Below are 24,655 nucleotides of genomic sequence, written 5' to 3'. Positions count from 1 at the left end.
GAAATTATAACTAAGGGGTAAAGTTGCTCCTTTTGTCTATAAGGTAGTCCCATTCTCTTAACTACTGCTAGTAAGATATGGTTTCGCGTTGCTCCACTATCTATTAGCGCTTTAAACTGCTGATTTTACTACTTAATCCGTAAATTTAGGTATTATTCTTAAATTCCTTTAAGGGTTTAAGGCTTTACTACTAGCTCCCTCTAGTTCTATAGGCCTCTACTTTTCCTAACTATTAGCTGCTTAATCCTGGTGCACTTAGCTTATTCTTTAGCTAATGCCTAGTTCGCTTTTTATCCTTAATATGCCATAGACATGTGTTTTTTAGGTATTTTTACTACTATCGTCTATCTAAGTATTTTTCCGTAAGGAATCTTCCTGGTTAAAGTACTAAACTTCCTTCCTCTTGGACTTCTACTAGATGCTATCTATATATATATTTGGCATTCTTATACTATTACTCGTCTGTTATCTAGTATATCCTTATAGGGTATTTCCGATTTTTTTCCTTTGGATTTTTATATATTTTATATATATTATTTACGCACGCAATCTATAATAACGTATAGTGTGCTAGGTGCTTTAGGTTAACTCTTAGCTTATCTTTATTCCTAAGTTTAAACCTTTATTATGCTAATCTAAACGTTATAACTTTATTCATAGGTACTAAGATATGTTTTTTTACCTCTCTAGTCCTCTAAACGTTCCTCTAGATCCTTTGACGTTATAATTAAGGCTCCTTTAATATGCGTTATAGCCTTTTCGGTAATCGGGTGGTTCTAGATAACTTTTTCGTCCAACTATATGTAGAAATCTTCCCACTTATTGTTGTGTCTTTGCTTATACTACTTTTAGTATAGTTGCTGGAGTGTATACGGTCTGTCCGTAAAGAAGTATCTTCTTATTACTGCATTATAATAGCCCTTTATATATCATTCTTTAAACCTAGTTAGAATCCCTAGGTCCTCTTCATTTTCCAATTCAGTAAGCTACTTAGCTCTTAGTGTGCCTACTCTTAGCCTATTGGTGATTCTTTATACTAGTGCTCTGTTCTTTATATGTTCCAATATATTAGATTTTTTATCTAGTTTCTGTTCTTGCTATGCGATGATTCTTTGTTTAAATTCTTTTATGGTTTCTTTTAGTTTGCGCCTTGCGCTTTAATCCTTAAAGTCATCTTGCTTTTTAATTTTAGTATCGAACTTTTGATCTTTAGGCTGAATACTACGTTTTTTTGGTAAGTCTTCTGGGTCTATATGTCTGTTTCCTAGTTTAACTGCTGTTTGTATTATAGATTCTCTAATCTATAAAGAAGCCTCTTGCCTCTTATTTATGGGTGTCCTTATTTATACCCTAAAATCTTAGTCCCTTAGATTTTTTAATCCTAAGCTTGCTTCTAACTTAAGCTTGGCTCCCGCCTTAGTCTAACTAGGCGTCCGTAGTGTTCCTATCTCGTCTTAAGAATCTTGTGTTATGGGAAACTCTTATTTTAAGCTTATTTATATATTTCTGAACTAAGCTACTGCCCTACTCTATCGGTTTTCGTCCGTTATGGGTCCTTAGGTATGCCTTATCTTGTTTTAAGAATCTTAGTTATCTCTTATCTTGTCTTAAGAATCTTAAGCCTTTAGCTTTTTGCCTTTATTAAGTGCCGAAGTGGTTCGCTATCCTACTTCTTTTGCGTCTTATAAAGCGATAGACATCATATCTAGTAGGGTTTCGATCCCTACTAATGTTCCCTATTCTATAGTAGAATTATCCTCTACCTTTAGTATAATATCTCTAAGGTCTGCTCACTCCTAGTAAGCGGCCCTTATTGCCTTATTATCACGGAATATTTCGCTTATATTAAATTTATTATCCTTAATATCTAATCTACGAACTAGTTTATTGGTTCCTTTATATTCTATAGGTGCTAGCTCCTATAGCTAATAGCTTACGCCATACTTAGCGTCCTTATAAATTCGGTATACGTTATTGTAATAAAACGCAAAACTTTTAATTAAACATTCTTTTGTTCCTCGCAGCACATTATTGTCCCTCTATACGTATATATCGTCTACTAGTCTCGTGCCTTTTACTATATAGTAACTCTGCCCACTTCTATAGTCTCTAACATAATAACTTTATTTTCCACAATTTATGCAAGCTCCCTCTTTAAACCATTTTTCTTACTATAGAGTCCGCCTAAATATCTTCTGCTGTTAAGATCCCTAATTTAGCCTCTACTCCTTAGACCTTTAATTACTTAATCCTTATCCTTTAGGTTTTTATAGTTTGCCCCCTCTCTTATAGGCTTCTTTAATACCACTTAGGTCCATTAGCTTTACGCTATACTATAGTTTCTAACTTAGCTTTTATTGTTACGTGCTCTGCGCCTTATATAACTGTAGAACTCTATCCTAGCCTCTCTTAGCCTATTCCCTTTAGAAGATTCTGTTATTAATCTTAATTACTTAATCTATTAATTCCCTTAGGGTGTCCGTATCTTTTATTAGAATAATTACGTTCTAGACTTTAGCCTTAAGTCCTTATTTATACTATGCTATAAGCGCCCTATTATTCTACTCTACTTATATTGCTAGTGTCTAGAACTATATCGTATACTTAATTGCTAAAGTTTATTATATAAGGTTCTGGAGTTTTCTTTCTGCTATAGTTGTTTCTTCCGGGTCTCTAAATATCTGCGTAAGTTATTCTACAAATCCTTTTTAACTTAAGAACATAAATCGCACGTTTTGGTTAGTGGTTGTTATTCCATTTGCCTGTATTTCTATAAGGTAAGGTTTAAACTACTTAAATGCTTTTCCTAATAAGAATAGTCCTGTGTAGGCTATCTAATCTACAGGTATAGGTAACTTTGCTTCCTCCTATAAGACCTTAAAGTGTATCTATATAAGAAATCCTTTAAGCTTTAACCTCTCTCCTATAAATCTCTTAATTAATAGTAGCTTAATCTTTGCTGCTCCTATCCCATTAAGTCTTTCTTCTAATACTATATAGTTAGCTGTTAGCTAGTTAACTATTTCCTATAATTGTCTGACCGTTACAGGTTGCTATAAGTTAGTATCTGCCATACTAGTATCACCTCCTGTCCTTAAAGTAGTTGCTATTATTAATGGCGTCGTGGTGGCTGCTTTTGGTAGTATATTATTTAACTTCTTATATTAATACCGTAACTAGGTAGTAATTATATAACGGAACCTTATAGCAAAAACTACGGTAGGCTCGTTATTAGGCTAAGTGTATAGGAAATGCAAGTATAAAAGTTAATAACGTAATAATAACTGGTGGAGTAGTTGCCTAATAGATTAACTCTAATTGTATTCTGAGAATTACTATAAGGAAGGAACTATTTAGGTAGGGATTGAGGGTCCTTAAATATACAACCGTACTCCTATAAAATTCTTCTTATACGTGATGTACGTGTGCTCTATCTACTTTGTTATAGATTATATAGATTACACAGATTATATAGATTATATTATGTGACCTTGGTTACCATTCCTCGTCATATAGTTCTATCGGCTCTATCCTAGACCATGCCTATATTAACTAACTAGCTTCTTCCGTCTCTTTTCTAAGTAGTCGTAACATCGTACTTAAAGCGTCCGTAACAATCCTAGCAGCACCGTATTTAATCCTAGCGGCGTTAAATCTAAGCTTAATGATATTAAGTTTAAAATTAAAAGCACTAAATCCGAACCTAAAATCGCTAGACCTAGATGGAGGGATATTAAATCTAAGTCTAAAAACATTAAAGCTAGAATAAAACAATCTAACCTAAAGGCAGAATTCTACCGAAAAATCTATAATATACGAAAAGTTATATATCGAAAAGAAGCTAACGCTATCCGTTGGATTTTCTATATACTATTCTTTCGCAATCTTCTAATCTAGTTCACTAATAGGGAAAAAAACAATACAGGACTTCTACCCTATAGAAAGGGACTTAGTCTACTTATTAAAAAGGTTTGTATACAAGTTATAGGTAAACTAGCACTTCCTATAACGGCTAATAATATCACCATATAGGCAAAATTTAGGCAACTGTGTTATCTTATCGGTACTAAGGTAGGAGAGAGCGCTTAGTTCCTACTTGCGGATTATATCTCTAAAGACAAGTAGGTTATATTCCTAAGTTCGCATTATTTAGTGCTTATATACTACCTTAGATAGATAGAAAAGGTCCTAAAGACAGCCTCTAGCTTAGCCAGCATTTTTAAACCTATTAAGAAACTAATTCCTAAAGAAGTAAATAAACATAACGCGAATAAAGTGGCAAAGGGGATCCGCGACTTCCAGTTAGAACTATATTAATTTTACTTAGAGTTACTAGGGCCTACGAAACGGTATCTAAGTATAAATAACTTAGGATTAGCTTATTTAAAGCGGCGTTAGATACCTAAATAAACTATTAATTAAACCTTTCCTAAGTCTAGCTTATAACCCCCGGCCAAACTAGAAGCGCATTTAGTAAATTAAATAGCGTAAGAACAAGTAAACAGGACAAATTATCTAGACTCTATTAAGACGAACAGTTATAGCATTTCTAGTGAGATTTAGACAATATTGGTTTAAAACCCTACTAACTTACTAGGCAACGTACATTAATAGACACCATTTAAAAACTTCGATTTTGCTAATTTCCGGTTAGACTTCGCAGACTTCGGTTCAGATTTTGCTACCTTTATACTAGAATTAGCCAACTTTAATCTAGACTTAGATAACTTTAACCTACTTAATCCTAGTATAGAAGCATCCTAATTAGGCTAATAGAAGATAGAATACTACGTCCCCGCTAATAAAAGCCGGCTTACCGGATATGTAAAAGATAGCATACCTAGGTAATAGGACGATATATTTATGGGTGGCTTTATTAATAAATATATCTTTATTAGTAAATATATCTTTATTAACGGACATATCTTTATTAGTGGATATATCTTTATTAGTAGATATGTCTTTATTAGTAGATATATCTTTATTAGTAGATATATCTTTATCGGTGGATATATATACGGGTGGGCTTTAAATATTAAGAGGAATAATAAACTAATCTTTTAGTATTCCTATTCTAGCTTTATCTTTTAAATAAAAAACTACCTAGCTTTTTAGAAGCAGCTTAGCAGTTAGCATATATACAAAAACCTATACTGGCTCCGCTTACAGTTATATAGAGCCCAGTTATAGATAAAGTCTCAATTTCATTACCTAGCCCTTCTACAACGCATTTCTCCAAATTAGGCTCTAAAGCTTCAACCTAAACATTTCCTCTATTACTAAGATATAAGGACACTAATTTAATATAGTTAAGAGCGTCTAATAGGACCTCCTCCAAATGTTTGGGTATAGATAGCGTCTATATTAAGGAAACTGTTTTTATAAAAAGGGAGGGTATTATATAGGGCGTTGTATAATTAAGTAGCCAAAATAGCAAAGTCTGCCTAGAGATCTTAGCATTTAAATTAGTAAAGTTTAATAAAAATATAACTACCGCTTTATAAGCGTAAGTCACTATAATACAACAAAAAGGATTTAATAATGCCTTTCGGTAGAGGGGCTTAGTGGGGCTTAGTTAGGCATTCGCTGGCCAGCTTATTAGGCTTATTTTAGTTAGGCTAAATTTAATAGCTTTGCTTATATTCTATAGTAAGCCTTATTAATTAACTAAGCCCCTTATGGCTAGCGATAATCATAAGGCTAAAGTCGCGCGTGGCGTCCTATTACCATCTAATAGGCTATTAATATCGCCTTCTATACCATCTAGCCTCCTAGAACGGCTTTAAGCCATTCTTAACTTTACAGATTACCGGTAGCCCCGCATTTAATTACTTCTATAAAGTGAGGCGGTATTTGCCCTTTTTTTATAGCGTTTACCATCTTTATATATAAATAATACTCTATTGTCTGCGATCTTAGCATATATATATAGGTTGGTTAATCTCAAGCACACCGTGCCCTCTATTACGCACTAGATTATATTCTAAAACTAAGAATTACCTATTTAGGCCTTTAATAGCAAGAATTTACTTTTAATCTAGATTATAGAGTTACATTACTAATACCTTATTTGTTTTAATACTAGCTCTTAATAGTTTACCTACCTATAGGATTAAGCCATATATATATAAGTTTAATCTAAAAACTTCTAACTAAAGCGCCCTTATTATTATAGTGCCGACTAAAGGTATGGGCCGCATTTAGTATAGCCTAATCCTCATTTACCGTACAAATAGTCGTTCTAAGACCTCCCGCCCAACCCTTATCCATTATTACCTCCTTATACCAAAATATTATAGAGAGTAAACGTTAAAATCTTCTATATCCCTATATCTTATTCCAAACTATAGAGCGATTTAAGACGTTTAATTATATTTATCTCTTCCTTCTAACCGTTTCCTTCCTTTTCTACACCGTCCAGTCTTTAAGGTCGCAGTTATTATCAGTTATATAAAAGAAGCAGCCCGCTTATATATTATAGATAGTAGCAGGAGTTATAGCCAGCTATATAAGAGTTTAAATTTTACAACTACCGGTAGATTTTAATGGTACTGCCAGGTTATAAAAGGTATTCTCCACGCTATGTCCTAGCAAATTACTATATATATATATATATATAAACCTACTCCATATAGAATATAGCTCTATACTAACCGGACATTTAGACCTTCTTAGAAGTTCCAATACTTATATAAAGTAGCATTTAGATGCTTTTATATCTTAAAATAGTTCGGTTACCTCAGAAAAGGAATTATTATTTTAGTTTTTTCCTAACCTCCTATACCCTTAAAGCCACCCATTTAATCCTCCTCGCTATTAATTAATTAACGACTAATGTCTATAGAGTTTAGCGTCTTATAACACCAGTTCTACGGATATTTCTAGTAGCCGGGCTCTCTATCCCATATAAAATACCTCAGCTCGCTAAAGCTAAGCCGCTACTTGCAGAATAGCCTTAAGCTAGTAACACTAAAAGCTAGGGGGATTATATAGAGGATCTCTTAGTAATCGTACCTTACCTACGGCCAAAGGGCCCAGAAATATGGTTTTTAATTTGCATAGTGGGTATTATGCAAGTCTTAAATAGGCCACTAGTGATTTTACCATTAATATCAGTAGGTGTACTTCTGACTGCTCTTAAGCCTTTTAGTATATATATTTATGCCGTTTTTTAATAGTATTTACTAACCAGTTTCTAAAGGTCCCTTACCTATTTAAGAACTTTGGTTCTACACAGGGTCGCTACTTTACTTTCTTATAACACTGCCTATGCTACTAATAAAAGCGCAGGTTACAACGTCTTTAAAGCGCAACATTAAAGAGGGAGCCCTTAGACACATTATAAAACTATTAACGGACTTCCATAACGATAAAAGCTCTATAGAAGTTATGGAGGTTATAAACCTAGAAAAACGGTTTATTAATTTTGTGGATTACCTATTATTTAATATAATGCCTTCTATAATTAATATCATCACTATTATAGTCTATCTGTCGCACTTTATTAATGGATATATTAGACTTATCGCAATAGCCGTAGTCGTCTTGCAAATCTGGGCCGAACTCGCTAGGAATCCTAAGCTTTTTCGGATACGTTAAGATTATACTATAATGCGATATAGGGAAAGCCGGATTAAATACAAAGCAATAAAACATTAGAAGCTGGTAATTTTAGCCAACTGTTAAGATTACAAGAACCACTAACTTTCCTCTATGTTATTGGATTTTATTATACTAATGCGGCGAATGTCTTAACTGCACTTATTTGCTAATTTGGCGGCGTATATAACGAAAACAATTGGCCTAGTAATCACAGTATGGCTCTTAGCTCTTCGTATTATAAAGGGTCTCACACCTCTAGGCAGCTTGTTTATTTTAATTTAATCCTAGCTAAGTATATTTAAATTTATAAACTTTAACATAAGATTATATAATATTCTTATAAATTGCCTTAGTTTAGGAGAGCGCTTTTCTAAACTTCTTTAAGCTAGGCCATCTATTATTAATAAAGAAGGAGCAATAAGCTTTAAGATTACCACTAGGCGTATCAAATTCACCAATATCTTATTTTCCTACGCGGATAGTGACCGGCCGGCGGTAAATAAGATTAGTTTTACAGTTAAGGGCGGGAAAACTATTACACTTATTAGACAAAGCAAAAGCGGCAAGTCTATAGTCTTTAAGCTCTTATAACGGTTTATTAACCCTAATAAAGGAGACATTAAAATTAATGGCCAGAATACCTATAATGTCACGTTAAGTAGCCTACAAGATAATATTACAATTATCCCCTAAAGCCTTAACTTACCAAATAAGTTAATTAAGGAAATTATTGCGTATGGGCTTAATGCTAAGGCTAATGAGATTAAGGAAGCCTGTAAAGTCGCTTATATATATAACCGGATAATAGGTCTTAAAACCTAATATGACACCAATGTTAGGGAAGAAGGTGTTAAACTATCGGGTGGTAAGCGTTAACGTATTACTATCGCGAGGGCCATTTTTAAAAATCTAAAGATTCTGCTTCTTAATAAAGCCTTATCTATTATAGATAATCTAACAAAGGTGCTAATTTGTAAATCACTTAAAAGTTAAGCAGAATGCCGAACAACTTTAATTATTACTTATTGTCTTAACACAATTAAGCACGCCGATGATATTATTGTCTTAGAAAAAGGAGAGATAATAAAAAGGGGAAGCTATACCAAGTTACTTAGTCGACGTGGGCTGTACCATATAATATAAACTAGCGGTAAAAAGTAATAAACGGAGGTGGGGATAGGAGCTAAACGAAATAGAAAGCTAGTATGTATACCTTACAGATAGTAATAATTCCACATTAGTAGGTTGGTGGTATAAGCGCGCTAAACTTATAGTATATACCGAGACTTCTATTTTCTGCCTTGCCTACTATATAAATTCCAGGCTTTTAGCTTTTTATATCTAGCAAAGAATTTTTCGGCATAAAGAAGGTCTTAAAATAACTTAGCTATATTAAAGATATACTTGTTAGGTGGGGGAAAGATCCTATATATACAACCGAATTAAAGGAAAGCCTAACAAAACCTCTGCCCAACTTAAGTATTAAAGAAAACTTTAAAAAAAAAGCCTAATCTTAGTTCTAGATCCGCCAAGAAAGTAATAAACAACGTAAGTTTTAAATCCGTTAAAGACGAATTAGATAGTGGAGTAGAGGAATAGTTATAGGAATTTATAGAGGAATAGAAACGGGAATGCGTAGAGGAACGGGCATAGGAATGCGTATAGGTACCCTTTATAATGGTATTGCATGGTCTAATAGTAAGTATAGTGTAAATATAACTATCACGTAAAGAGGGAGAACTATTACTATTATTAATATCCAAATTGCGCAATATGCCGACCTATTTAGAATCTAAGAGGAACGAAATAGGATCCGCTTTGACCACTGATGTCACTATTAGGTACTAACCTTAAAGGCACCACCCTGTTAGGTACTGACCTTAAAGGTACTACCTTATGACTTACTACCCTGTTTCTTGCCATTGTATATCTTACTACCTAATTCTATTACCTATTTATTACCTATTACCGACTAAGTGGCAATATTAACCTAGTAGCAATTAAGTAACAGTTAAAAATCGTCGTTAGCCTTTTGCCACCTATCTAGTGTATATAGTGAGGCTCTAGAGCCTCTTATAATGAGACAGAGTTCTTATAAGTGACTTGTCCGTCTAATAAACTATAAGCATTTTTAGTGTTTCCTATTCCATTATAGTATGAGACGGCGAGCGTAATTATATTAAGGATTCTTAATTAATTCTGGAATTTCAATCCAAATACGTAAGGCGCTTTGTATTGTTTATATAAGAGGCTTTAGGGCTAAGCTAGGATATTGTACAAGGCGTTATATAAGGCGTTATTAGACTAGTAGCTGCGCCTAGGATCTTAGCTAAGATAGAATATAACTTCGGCCACACTCCTTACCATTAATCTTTGTGCCCCGCACTGCTTATTATTATTCTTTATACCTAAGCTATTTTAGCCGCATACAAGATAAATAAAACGTGCTATAATATAAGTCTACCCACTATATTCTTACGCCGCAATAATTAATAGATTAGCATAAATACGGAGATAGGTTAAATCTGTATTAAAGCAATCGCATTTATAATATATCTATAGAAATAGCGTTAGCACAACCAGCACTAGTATAACCAGCGCTAGCACAACCGGCGCTAGTATAATTAGCACTAGCACAATCAGTACCAGCATAATTAACACTAGCACAATTAACACCAGCTTAATTAGCACCTGTATAAACTTAGTCCTATATAAGAAATTTTACGCCAAATATAGTCTTTCCTAATAAAGAAGATAGTATTAGTGTAAAAGCGCGGATTAACCTATAAATGATTGTTATATATACGGCCATATTATATACGTATATTGTTCGAATACAGGGAATAGAGAATAGTATTGTATAAGTTCGGCCATTCCAATTGCTAAGCTTATCCTAATTGCGGAGCCAGTATAATTGCGGAGATGGTCCACACGTAGAGATAAAAGAAAAATGTCTAAATTGTAAACATAAAGCCTATATAACTTGCGAGGGGGGAATAAAACGGAATATAATATAGGATGTAATAAGTTGGACCTATATAAGCGTACCTACTTATAGTTTTATAGCACTGCTAATAGCGGGATAGTATAAATGTTAAAACGTATAAAGTCCTTCTATTAGGTCTTATAAGTATTAGCATAATTGGTATTCCCAGTACTATCTCCAGCGAGGTTAAAGGATACTTTTAGTTAATAATAGAAGGTTTTAGCTAGGTAGGTATTACGACAAATAATATAAGCTAGCTAATAGGTAGAGACACAGAATTAAATAAGTAATCTCTTTTATTTAAGGTGGCTCTAAGAGCCCTAATATATATAAGAAAACAACCCTAGTTCGACCTTCGGTGTCCGTAGTTATTTAGAGTCCAACGCCTTAGCAGTAAAGCTACCTCCGTAGCTAATAGAAGGAATCGCTCTAAGTACTAAGACATTTTTGTCGCTAAAGCCCCAAAAACGTGACCTAAGTAGGGATCCCTACGATAGAACTATTCTTAAGTCCGTAAATAGCATAGCGAAAGATTTACATTAATACTACTAACTGCGGCCACCTCTAATGCTTGGAATTCACCGCTAAAGTAAGCCATTATATGCTGTTTTCGCATCTCTATATATATTTATGGTAAGTTTATATCCCCTAGTAGCCGCACATCTTATAGCGGCCCCGTTTAGCGACCCTAAATTAGGCCTTAACCTTTACCGACCTTTACTACCTACGGCATAGTAGGAACCTAGTATATAAGTATAAAACGTGTTACAGCAAGTGGCGTCTTCTTATATTTAAGGTTTAATATCCCTTTCTATAGGCTTATTAGTATCTTTACTCCTCTATTTCTACCATTACTTACTTATCTAACTTATTGCTAAGACTTTTACCTTTAGCCACTAGGAACAACCCACACGGTAAAGCTTTTACTATAATACCGTAGCAGGTAAGAGAGTGCTAAAACTACGCTAAGCTGCAAAAGCAGGTTAATATTATGGCTTAAAATGTAAAAGTCTCCTAGAAAATGCAAAGCACTATATAATAAGAGAATAAGCAACTCTAGGCCTTACTAGTAATTAATAACGTCTCTAAGGACCAGATAAAGACCTTTTATTTATAATATCCATACCAGTCTAATAAAGAGACATTAATAGTTATTCCAGAGACAGAGATAAATTATAGGCACTTTCTTATAACGCATCTAGAGTCTTAATCATCTATATAGCAATACACCTTAACGACTTCCAACAATTGTTGCGGTAATACCACTTTAAGCTTTATAAAGGCCGAGCAGGTTACCCAAAATTAGACTCTATTAGGTACACAGTTCTAAAATATAGGAGAGTAATTTTAGTTAAACCAGCTCGCCCTACTAACGGCTACTAGGACTACTCATAACGGAGAAACTTTAATTTATATTAAACCTACTCTAGAAGGTCTTAAAGTTAAGCATTAATCACTGTGTTCTAATTGCCGGGTTACAAAGACAAAATGCGACAGGAACTCTCTATATAGTCGCTGTTGGATATATAGCAAAGAGTATAACTATAAGCAGCTATACGTTTAACGTAACACTATAGTACCTCTTAAGCAGCGATTAGAAATAAGGGCCCGTTAAGCACTAAGCGGTATCCAAATATCTATATATTCTTATTTTAGGCACTACTGCCTTTTTAGCTTAGAGGTCTATTTCTAGTAATTCTTACTTAGCGGAAAGATAAAGGGCAGGGGTTAGTAAAGGCGAGTTTAGCATTAATAAGGCGATAAAGCGCTAGCTGTAGAAAGCGATAGTATAGCTAAGCTAGAGATTTTTGTCAGCTTAGAACTTTACAATTAGGATGGCTTAATCAGGGTTCATTAATTATAATCTTTTCTATTTCTTTCTTTTTTAGTAATAGTAAAGGAGAAGCGCTTTATCCTTACTTTTCTAAGAAATAACACCTATTATATATATAAGCACGTATACAGACTTACAAGTCAGGCATACCACAGTGGCTATACAAACGGTTTTGCACAATATTTACCATTGGTTGCATCCAAGATATCCTAAATTACAATATTAAAAAATATCAATTTAATTTCATAGCTATAGGCTTAGGACTAGAATACCTAGAAGCGCTCTTCTTTAGAAAATAATATACGTTAAGGTAATCTAGTTACCTCATTTACCCTCCCCCGTTCTTCTCTAAGCTCTATATCCTTAACCATATCTTAAACCGCATCCTAAAGCCTATACTTTTATTAACGGCGCATAATTAGAAACAGGACCAGTGCTATTAAAATAATAGTAGTGATTATAGTAATCCCCGCGACAACTATACCGCTTATACCACTAGGATTTTTCTTGCCTATATTTACTATATCAGCTTATATCGCTAACTTTATTATAGGGTTACTTACTAAAATAAGAGCTTTTAAAGTCTTATAGAGTTTTTTTAAGGCGCAGTATAGCCTTTACGAGTTTTTATAAGAAAGATTAAGGTTACAGTTAGTATAATGTATATTACGATCCCTGGCAGCTAGCAATTATACCTTTTAACTACACGCCGTCCCTAACAGACCGTTAAAGTTAAAACTTAAAATTAGAAAATTATTTTAATATTTCCATTTAGTCTTTTTAATTTCCTATTTTATAATTTAAGTTTCATATTTTATATTTATAATTTTTTCCCATTTCTTACTTCCCATTTCTTACTTTCCGTTTCCTATTTCCCGTTTCCCGTTTCATATTTCTAAGATTAGTAATACCGGATGTCTTTAATAAAAAACTAGAACAAATCGCTACTAAAAACATCGTTTTATAGCATTTAAGAATATAAAATTATATTCTTCTACCTTTACACCAGAAATAAAACGCAAAAATATTCTATCTCTAAGTTTCTCCTTTAATCTATCTTCTCTATCTCTTACGCTAGTGTTTTACTTATACTTAAATAGAGCGGACATTAATTTTAGATAATTATAGCGTCCTAGAAGGATCTCCCGGTTTCCCTTAAGGAAATAGTAAACCATACTATACGCTAGAAGTATTAGCCTTGCTAATACTAATATTAAGTTCTCCGCATCTTGCCTTTCTTTATTAGCAATAAAGACGCCTATATAGCCTATCTCCTACCTCCCAATAGCTGTAATAGTAATGCTCTCCTACCTATAAACCCTATATATAAATAAACTCAAATAAATTACAACTAAACATTAGGGAGTCCTATATTATCTACACTAACAGAAGATACTATACTGCTAATATATTAAGAAAATAGCCACATTACCCTACTAAATCAAACCCCAGGAAAGGCCTCCTCTAGAGAAGTTTCTGTTTATAGAATAGCAGTTCCTTCTCCTTCTAACTTACTACTAGCAATTTATTAGGTATAAAATAGTAACAGAACTAAGGGGAATAGTTGTGGGCGCCTTCTTATATAAATACCTTTTAATAATAGCAGCTGCTATTAGATAAACAGCAGTCCCAAATCTCTTTGCCGTTAGAACCTACCGTAGCGACAACATAAGGACTTTAAGGGTAATAGTTTATAGTATAGCACCTAAGTTAAGCTACCCCAGGACCTTATTTATGGTAGTATCTATACACTATACTAGGTTTAGGATTGGCCTACGTCGCTAAATCCGCCAGTTTTACTAAACGGAAAGCAGGAGATATACACAACTTATATAGATATTCAGATAATATAATACGTCTTAGATACTAGTTCATTTACAATAGCTGCTAGAAGTATAAGGAGGAATTGAGATTGGATACGCTAACAGATTATCACCGTCTTATTTAAGCATTCATTATATATTTACTACGTTAACTTTAGAATCCAGTTATCTAGAAATTGTTTTAAATCTATATCCTAAGCCATAGGTTAAACGTTTATTTGCAAATTCTATTTAAAACACAAGCAGTACTTCTAGGAGTTAGGTTCTTCTAAATCTCCTTTAGAACACACGCTTTATTATTAATTAACGTCCATTAGGAGTAACAGCTAGTAATACTTAAGCTAATATTTAAAATAGTCAAGGCCGTTAATCTAATTTATTAAACGGTCAGATTAAGAATAAGAACTCTACTACATTAAACGTGGCTCTAGAGCCTCTATATATACACCAAGAAGTCATCATTAGCTTCGTATAATCTACAACATATTTAGTTAATTAGTTAGAGCTTCACATATTAGTCGTTTAATTAAGGACTAATACAACGTCTAAAGTTTCGCAGGTCAACACCCCCCAGCTATACAGAGCCTTCCAAGCTGTAAAAAAGGTACAAAAAGTCGCGATATTAATTTGGTGTTAAGTTAAATATACCCCTAAGAGCTCTTAATTAAACGTCCCTTAAATTTATTCCTTTCCTCAATATTAACTAGATTCAATTTGCGAACAAACACCTCATTCTTTTAATATAGTAGAGCCTTCATTAAATCGTCCGCAGCCATACTAGATATAGGCGTCTAATTGACCTTAATTCTTCCTGTCAATCGTGAGATTAAGAGATAAAAAATTAATAATTCTATTTATTAAACATGGCTCTAGGGCCTCTATATATATATAAGGAAGATATAAGGAATAGAAATAGGTAGTAAGTTATAAGGTAGTAAGCAGCAGGGTAGTAGGTTATAGGGTAGTAGGCAATAAAGATAGTAGTAAGACGGTGGTAAGCAAACCTAATTTAGGTTAACACTTCCTTTTTTAAGCTTTTTATTAGCTCTTCCTTAAGGGCCCTTAGCTTAAGCTTATAATATTTAAGGGTTAACTAATTACTATACTAACCGCAATAGGCGTACGTCTATTAATCGCTATAGTATAGTAAGTTATTCTTATTGTCCCAAAAGACTCTATATTTATTAAACTTTTAAAAATAAACTAGGCTTATATAAAAGTTCGGTATATACGCTATATTCTTAAACTGGATTCTTCTAGTTCCGTCTAGTATCTAAATTATAATCTTAGCAGTTCTAAAGTCCTTAATTAAATCTAGGCCCGTTCCAGCGTATATAAAGTTATTACTTAGCCAGAGCTCGTCAACAAATCTCAATCGATTATTAATAGCGTGTATAGTGGTTCCAGAATTAAGGATAACATTATTATAAAGTAGATAACTAGGGAGTGTTCTAGCATCTCCCTCTTTTGTTATAAAATCGTACTCTAATATAAGGTTAGTTTATAACTAGTAAAGATATAAGAAAGTCTAACCATCTGCTCCTATTAACTCTAATACTAGAGGATACTTTAGCAGAGCTAATCCGAGGCTTATAAGGGCTCTTAAAGTATTATCCTCTTTCTTCCACTCCTATTCCATAGTAATTCGCTTTATCGCTTATCCTAGTCTTTCTATAGCAAGTTTCGTGTATTTAACAACTTTATCGTTTTCATTAAGCTTTATCTTAATCATTTTAAGTTTACGCTAAGTTTGCAGCTAAAAGTCCTAAAACTATAACTTAGTTCTTAACTGCTTATCTTATAGAGATATAATAGTAACACGATCTCTAACAAGCTCTTCTTTAAGCGTATAAGTATAGAAACACATCTAACAGTAATACACGTTAAGTTTGATAATAGGTTCAAAAAGGCTTTAGGTATAATCTATATCGGCTACAACTTAAGTAAGGTAAACAGTATTAATAGGAGAATTTATAAAATCCTTACTTATCTAAAACGAATATAGCTAATCTATATAAGTTACTCTTAAGTATGGGGAGGTTCTAAGGCAAAGAAATTCTAGCTTTTAATTGATTTTAAATAGAATTGTGCCACAAGCAGCAGCTAATAGTGACCGATTTTTAATAATATTGCATTTATTTATAGGCTCGAATTAAAAAATATATCACTTAATCGGCATATACGACTATAGCTTCTACTAGGCTAGAACCCTTATAACGATGCAGCTTAATTACCCCTAGCGTTTTGAATGCTTAAATTATACCTCTTTAGCGCCAGAATCTAGGGTCTCTATATCCCTTCCCTGCTTTATAGTCTTAGGCGCTTAAAATATATAATAATATACAAGTAGCATGCAACCTCCTCATTTAGCCACAGCGTAGACTATAAGGCACGCTAAGATAGCCGCTAATATTACATTAAATAGCGTTCTCTTCCGATCCTACTTACCGGCCAAAGCGACCTTTAAACTCGCTAATAAGATATATTTTAACCGAACTATATAACCAGTTACAAATAATAGCATTATTAGTCTTTACTTAAAGCGCTAGTAGCGCCACTTATTCCTTACTAACCTTCCATTTTCGTTACTTAAGCTATAGCTTAAGTATTTTTAGTATGCTCTAGACCCGCTAGTATTTAACACTAAGTGATTTACTAAAGTTAAACCTTATACCCTCCGTTAGTAGGATTCAGCGGCATTACTATAGAGAGGTACTAGGAGGTTTACCCTAGACTATGTATTAGTCGGGGCTTTAAACTACTAGAAGACTTATTCAAATATCGTAATATAAGTTATCTTAATGGACTTATTTTTTAAATTAAGGGGTTGGGGCAAGGCGGGGAATAGATAATTTCCCTAGTATTATAAAAATAGAGGAGTAGTCCCTAAATAATTTAATTCCGCTCCTATAGGGGCAAAAAGCCCTTATAGTAGCTTTATAGTAGGTTATAAACGCCAAGCCTAGCCCCTAAGCCCAACTATCCCGCCCGAGAAAGTAGCGTCTATAGGCTTATAGCCCGCACGGGTTACGTAATCGCGTGATTATCAGTTAATGCGGGGTATACGCTAGTAGGGGAAAGAAGTCTATACGCTAAAACAAGCCGTATACAACAAATTCCCATATAGGCGAGTGGACTACGCGGGCTCTAAGTTAATGCGGGGCATACGCTAGCAGGGGAAAGAAGTCCATACGCTAAAATAAGCCATACGTAACAAATTCCTATACGGGTAAGTAAACCACACGGGCTCTAAGCCCACGAGGGGCGTAAACACATTAGTATAATTGCTAATATAGGAAATAAGCCCGCAAGGGAACAAGCCCACGTGCTAAAAAAAGCTATATACGATAAGAGCCCCTACAGGAAACTGCCTATTAATTCGCTTAACTAATAACTGAAAACCTAGATCCTAACCAGAAACTTAAAATGGAAAACTAACTTTAACTAAAGTCTAAAACCAGGTAAGGATTAGTAAAGCAGAAATTAGAAACCCAAAATCATATTTTAGGTAAATAAAACGCTATTACTTTTCGTTTTTTTTTTAAAAAAAACAACGTATAAAACTTGTCGCTTTCTACATTTATATAAACAGCACTACAGCTATAGGGTCTACTATATACGGTTTAAAATAGACACAACTAACTTACTACAGCATAAAGATAGTCTTAACAGCGAAGGCAAGTACTATAGGAAAGTAAGGTTAATATACTTACTAAATAAACTATAGTTATACGCTCTTTGCGTATAGAAATCCAGAAGCTTCGTGGCATAAAGTAATAGCATCACAATTATGTTATAAAAAGCTTAGATACGATTAAAAGACAGCTATATTTTGGCCGAGAACTAAAAAATAGAGGCAACGGAGAAAGTACTTCTATTAATAGTAACAGTTATACCTCTAATAGTCTTCTATATCTAACTAATTACATAATATTAAAACCCTTAATAAAGGGCAAGACGATTTTTAAGTCACTTACAAAAGGGATTAGTAGATATGTTTTTTAGGCCCTAATTTAAGAAGCTTCTTTGAAAGAAAAGGGTAGTAATTGAAAAACTATTCTAGTAAGTATAGGCATAAAGCAGGTCCTAAGAAAGTACCAATAGTAGATATATAAAAATAAAAATGACTTCAACACTATAAAGAAGAAGCTGTTTCCGTATAAAGAGCCCTATAAACCTAGTATGCCGGATAAGTTCCCATATAATAGATCCTACAGGCTTAAAGAACTGGAGAAATTCCCATAAGAGAAGCTCAACGAATTTGGCGACAAGTAGAAGTCCTATTATACTTCCTCCTAACCCTTTCCTACTACACTAGTAGAGGTATATAATCCCACTTAGCAAATTATAATAGATGGAATAAGCGCTAAAGAGTATATACTAGACATTATTCTTTAATTCTTTAATATATAAATCCATAAGCCTACTAACCTTAAACACTATTAGTACTTGCTTAGGATATAAGTGTTTAAGCTCGGAAAGAAACTCGTAGAGTTTAGGGTTATTATTATATATTAGTTGTCCTTTATTAATAATACGGTAAATAAAATCTTCTACCCGTGTTAAGGGATTTAAGAGATTATCGTAAATTATATAAAGCTCGGAAGAGGTCAAGCTAAAAAAGATAAAAGCGTGGGTTTTAGAACGCAGACAGACCACTAGGCATTCTATAGGCGTTCTACAGTTTCTTATTAAATTTCTACTTTATTTTTCTATATAGCATTACACTTATAAAGTCTTGCCTACTAAATTACGCCAAATCCCAAGTTCTCTATTATTACTTAATAATCCATTAGCGTCACTCTGGCTCGGTTTATTAATATTAGTAATATTAATTCGCCCTTCTACTGGGTTACTTTAGCGCAATCTATTAATAGGGTGGCCAGAAGTCTATAGCTTATTACTATCGTTTAAAACTACCGTCTCTTTATTACTATTTTTATCACTATCCTCTTTCTATTCTTAATTATAAGGTATAAAATATAAAACGCTAGGGTGGTATATACAGATTGTCTCCTAAGCTCTACCTATAGACCTACGAGAATTATTAGTAATCTAATTTAGGTTTATCTAAGGTATATATATAATAGGACTTATTTAACAAGTATAGAAAAGAACTATATTTTAGCGAGGCTTAGTATCTAGGGAAAAGGTAGCTTAATCTAAGGACATTTAGAGGTAAGGCAAATGCCACCTTTATAATATTTCCTCTACTGCTTAGCTAAGCTAAGACTAAGTTTAGAAAGGGAGATTAATATTGCCTAAACGAGGCGAAGTATATTAGTGGCCCCTTTACCCTTTAGCTAGCGCATAATATCCATTAGCTATAATTACTCCTTACTTAGTATACGCTCTATACCTAAAAGTGCAAGCTACTAAACTAAATCTAACAGTAGCTATTTAGGTTAGAGGAGGCATTACTAGGGGTAATAATTGGCTAAGCTATTACTAAATATAAATACCTAACTAAAACATATTATATTAGTGTGGAAGAACTAATACACCAGTCTCTAGCTTTATAAGCAGTACTTAGCTATTATTACTTATTAAATTATAAGTAGTCTTAGTACTCTAGCTCTCGTTAGCATTAACATAAAGAAGCTTATATAAACACCGCACACTTTAGTAGCTAGAGAAGTTTATATAAATTTATTAGCCAGAATCGTGTAAGTTACTCTAAGATTAATATTTTTACCTAAATCTATATAACGTGGGTAAAAGCAATGCCACTTTCTAAGCGCTATGCTATAGTTTCTAAGGCATACAGTATAAGTAAGGAGTTAGGAGATAAAGCTGCTGCGTATTTAGCCACCTCTGGCGTAACTAAGAAAAAGTTTAGGAATATAGTTCTCACTCTATCTAGAACCGGATAAGGGCTTCTATATACTAGTGTTTAGGGATAGCCCTAATAGTTAATTATCGTTTAAAGTTGATAATCCGGCTAAGCTAAGTTTTACACCTAGAATTAAATAGGGGATTTATTTAATATTATAAGAAGGGGCTTAGACACTAGATGCTAGTAGAGGTATTAGCCCCCTAAATACCCGGAAGCCACAGGCGGTAAAGAGATTATCCTATAACTATTAATATGACTTAGTATTGCGGCGAAGTAGCTTACATAGTTTAATATTTTTAGATTAGAACTGTGCTTCTAGCGTTAATCCTATAAGGGTATAAAGGGCGCTATCGCGCAGTTTTTTTTTGCTCTATAACACTTATAATTCTTAATTCTTTTATACTAGCCCTAAGCTCTTACCAGCTATGCTTTCTCCAGTTAAGGACCACTTATAGCCGTCTAATTCTAGACAGGTAGGAATACTATCTTCGCCTACCTAAACATCCGGAATAGAAATTTCGTATCCCTACAACACCCAAGAGTATAAGGATATGTATATTTTAGGAATAGACTATACGGAAAGCTATAGTAAGGCTAGCCCTATATATCAAGTTTAGATTATTAATCTTCTCACCTAATAATAGGCTCGTCTAACCCCGCGAATATAATCGCTAGTATTAAGGACGTTTCTCTAATACCTCCTAGTAAGATAGCCGGATAATTATAGATTTTTCAATTACACTAATAGCTAAGTAGGTGACAATAAGGCCTACTTTACGGATGTTTTTAATAACAGCTTAGATTATAAAAACGAAGACGGACAGCTTACTAGATTCCTAAGAAGACCAAACTAAATTTTAAAAGGCGTAACTAAAAACAGTGCACTCAAATACTAGGTGGAGTGGAAGCCTAGGCTAACGAGCATTAGAGCCACAGAGAGAAATAAGAATTTATGGTATTACTCGGTTTACATTATAGGTAGAGTGGCGGTTTTATGCTAAAAGCCTATTAAAGAGCCTATAACCAACCTAATGTCCTATAAACTTAGATCTTATTATAAAAACAATCTTAGTAAGTTTATTAAGCATATTATAAGGTTTTAAGAGCTTAGAGAGGCGCTTAAGAAGAAAGATAGAAAAACACTTATAGCTTTAGTAGATAAGAGTGGAATATAGAAGGGACTTAGATTAACCCCACAAAACGCTATTAATAAAAGTAGTAAAAAGGAGATTAACGGCAAATCTTCAAAAGCGAAAGAGAAGTAGAGATCACCCCCAAATATATAGAGTGTAGTAGGCTTAGGCCTAAATAATTTGGGAACAGAACTTTCTCCTATAGTACTTTAACAGTTTCTAAACAATCGCTAAGTATTTCTAGTTACTATTAAGCAATTTAATTATTTCCTATATATAACACGCTTCAGTCTTATCTAGCCTACCATTTCTTAAAAATATATCTCATTAATGCTAATTTACTTATAGCCGTCTCTTCTAGCTAGAATCCAATATTAAAAATGCATATATCTTACTAGCATAAGCGTACCGCCTTCCTTACTACGCTTTCAAAAGTAGAAGTCCCACAAACTATAGTAATATTAGTAGAGGAGAAACCCCGTAAATAGGCACACTTACTAGAGATTGCCATATTACCAGCCTCTACTAACTATTTATTTTTAACGTACTAGGGCAGATCTAACAATCTATCCATCCTAAATAAGCGATTGCGCGCCGGCGGCGATACTATCTAAAGGTTAGCCGTTAACCCTTGCGTTACATTCGGAATAAAAAAAGCAACAGTAAAAATCCCCCGGCTATCCATCTTAAGTAAAAGACGTAGGAACTAGCTAGCCTAGGCCTCTTAATCTATTAAGGAAGGTTAGAAGTAATATAAATAAGGCATTAAAGTTTCACCTAATATCTCTAAGAACTACACTAATAAAAGTCTACGTACACGAGCGCTACAATCTTTATAAGCTTTAAGGAGGTACTTAGCTAAAAGCAGATAAGCGGCGATTCTAACTCCACTTATAACAAAAAGAACTTTATTAAACTTATCTAAACTCTATATTTAACTATACGGGCCATTAATAATTGCAGATAACTGGCTTAGTATTATCATTAGTGCATTACTAAAACCTTTACACCTTTATACTAAGAGGGTAATAGTGGTACCGGCCTTATTAGAGTCTTGCGAATACCATACAATTAAGTATAAATAAGCTTAAAAAAATCCACCAGAGTAGCGAGCAATGCCTAGCAATATAAGATATATATATTCCCCAGGTATGACTTTCTACAGTTTTTTAAGAGTAATTAATACCTACGTGGCCTATATAGAGTCTAACTAATATAGAAAACTTTTTATAGTAACTTTATTAGCTAGACTAAAGCTATAGTTTTAAAAGCATAAACGGATAAGCTAGATTATATAATAAATAAGCTATAACGTAGAGCTGATTAAGAGATAAATTACTAGTAGAGTCTTCCTTAACCCGATATAAACCCATAGTATACCTACAAGCGCAATCGCGGAGACTAAGTATAATTTAAGGAATACTTTGTACGTATAGCGCCGGAAATATAATACGGATAGTTTACTAAGTAATGTAACAACTAAAATAAGCTAGTATTCTTTTAGTATAAGAGCAAGTATGGTATAAAGTGACGAACTAATATTTCCTAAGCGGAACTAAGAACTACCGAGAAGTTAGTAAAACTATATATAAGACCTTAAATTACGCAAACACGGCCTACCTAGCGGTAAAGTAGGCCGTATTAGCTTAGATTTAGATAAAGGACTTTATTACCAATTAGACTGGTCCTGCTACTAAGATATAGCGGGATTATGTTAATAACAAAAAGAGAGCCACAACGTTTCGCCAACTCGGCGCGGCCTAAAATTCCAAGAGTATAGATAATAATATTCGCTATAACATAAAGAAGAATAAGAATCGCTATAAGTACGCTTATATTAGAGCTTCCTTTTTAACGCTTAATAACTAACGTGTAATTAAGTCTTTTATAAAGAAAAGAGAAGATTAACTTACGGGTAGGTATATTAATTAGCTATAAAAGCTTCTATAAAGTAAATACTCCAAATACGGCTCCAAGGGAGATGAGGAAAATTATAATTATTTACATAGTATTCTATAATGCTGAATTTCCTAGGCAAGATATACGTTATATACTAGTACCTAGATATATACTTTACTTACGTAATTTAGCCTACGCAGATGGTTTCAAAATATATAAAGATGGATTTTAAAATCTAGAAACCGTTTTTAAGGAAGGCGGGGTTTGCGAATCGGCGATTTGCAATTTTATAATTAATCTTAAATCTAGTATCCAAGATTACTAATCCCTAATCCTTAAAATCCAATACTTAACTTACTTAGCATCCGGCTTCGCCTTCTTTTCTTAGCATGCATACCTTCTAACTAGCCGCTTATTAGTTTACCGCTAAAGCCCTAGCGTTAATTCCTTCTAACGCGTGTAAATAAGGGGGCTATATCTAGAGTACGCCACTTAGGTATATCTAACGGACGTTTATTATCTTACTCCCTTCTTATTAGCATTAGGGAAGAATAAGGCATAACCGAGCGGGAAAGTATTACTAGCGTGCGTAAGCCTTCAGACAGTTAAATTTATAGTATATATATTAAGAGCTTATATCTAACAGTTAGCATAAGCTAATAGGCAGTAAGAGTATAATTAAAATCCTAACTAAGTGCCGCAGCTAATTAGAGTAAAAGTTTAAAAGCTATAAAACTGGTATTTATTAAACACAGCTTCTATAGAGAAACAATTAACTATAGGATACTCTCCGTAGACCCTTTAACTAGTCCTTATACGCGCGAGCTATAATATATCCCCTAACTCCATAGCCAGATCCGCAAGACTGGAATATATAGTTTTAAAAAGCTTAGTATTAGTAGAAAAATCTGAATTCAGTAATATATAAATGTCTACTATTCTCCTTATAAGCTTATCCGCTAACTTTACATTAACTTATTAATATTTAACCACTACCGAGATTTAAGCTTTACGTATTTTTTCCTCTCTACCCTTAGCTGTTCCCGTTATAATATCTATAATATAAAATTTTTTTAAACGCCGTAAAGAAGGAATTAATAGGAAATGTTATAAGCTTATAAGAAGAGTCCCTAATACTAGACTCGCCCTTATTATTAAAAGAAATAGAGTTAAGCATATTTTTTATTCCTACCCCAATAAGAACTGGCCTAAATCCATAAAAAAGATAGTTAGTTTTCTTTAAGTTTTTGCTAGAATATATCTTACTAACTAAAGTATATAGTAACGCTATAATCTACGGAACTACTACCTAGCCAACTACTAAACTATTAATAAGTTTTAAGAAGCTGGAGGGCTCCTTACCGGAGATTTAATGGTAGCCTACCTAATAATAATAACGTTGTAAACCTAAACCTCCTTTAATCTAAGCTTTAACGGCAGTTATATTAGCTTTAATAAGCTTAATAAAGGTATGCAGACTTCTAGGTTCACCGAGAACATACTTAACTAACCCCTTAATAGCTTTCCCATTAGTTCTTATAA

At 33.5% G+C, this 24,655-nt stretch overlaps 1 protein-coding gene across 1 annotated transcript; it reads right to left on the bottom strand.

Moving 5' to 3' along the window:
- Positions 1-22,855: 22,855 nt before the first annotated feature.
- Positions 22,856-23,062, bottom strand: K441DRAFT_573174 (uncharacterized protein; the record flags this gene model as incomplete). Its single annotated transcript, XM_067644047.1, has 1 exon — positions 22,856-23,062. A coding segment is annotated over one exon (207 nt), but the record flags the coding sequence as incomplete, so codon positions are not given.
- Positions 23,063-24,655: the final 1,593 nt, after the last annotated feature.

This window comes from Cenococcum geophilum, assembly GCF_001692895.1.
Source record: "Cenococcum geophilum 1.58 unplaced genomic scaffold K441scaffold_36, whole genome shotgun sequence".
NCBI lineage: Eukaryota > Fungi > Ascomycota > Dothideomycetes > Gloniales > Gloniaceae > Cenococcum > Cenococcum geophilum.
The sequence above is the reverse complement of the archived record's forward strand: the minus strand, read 5'-3'. Positions and strand labels throughout refer to the sequence as shown.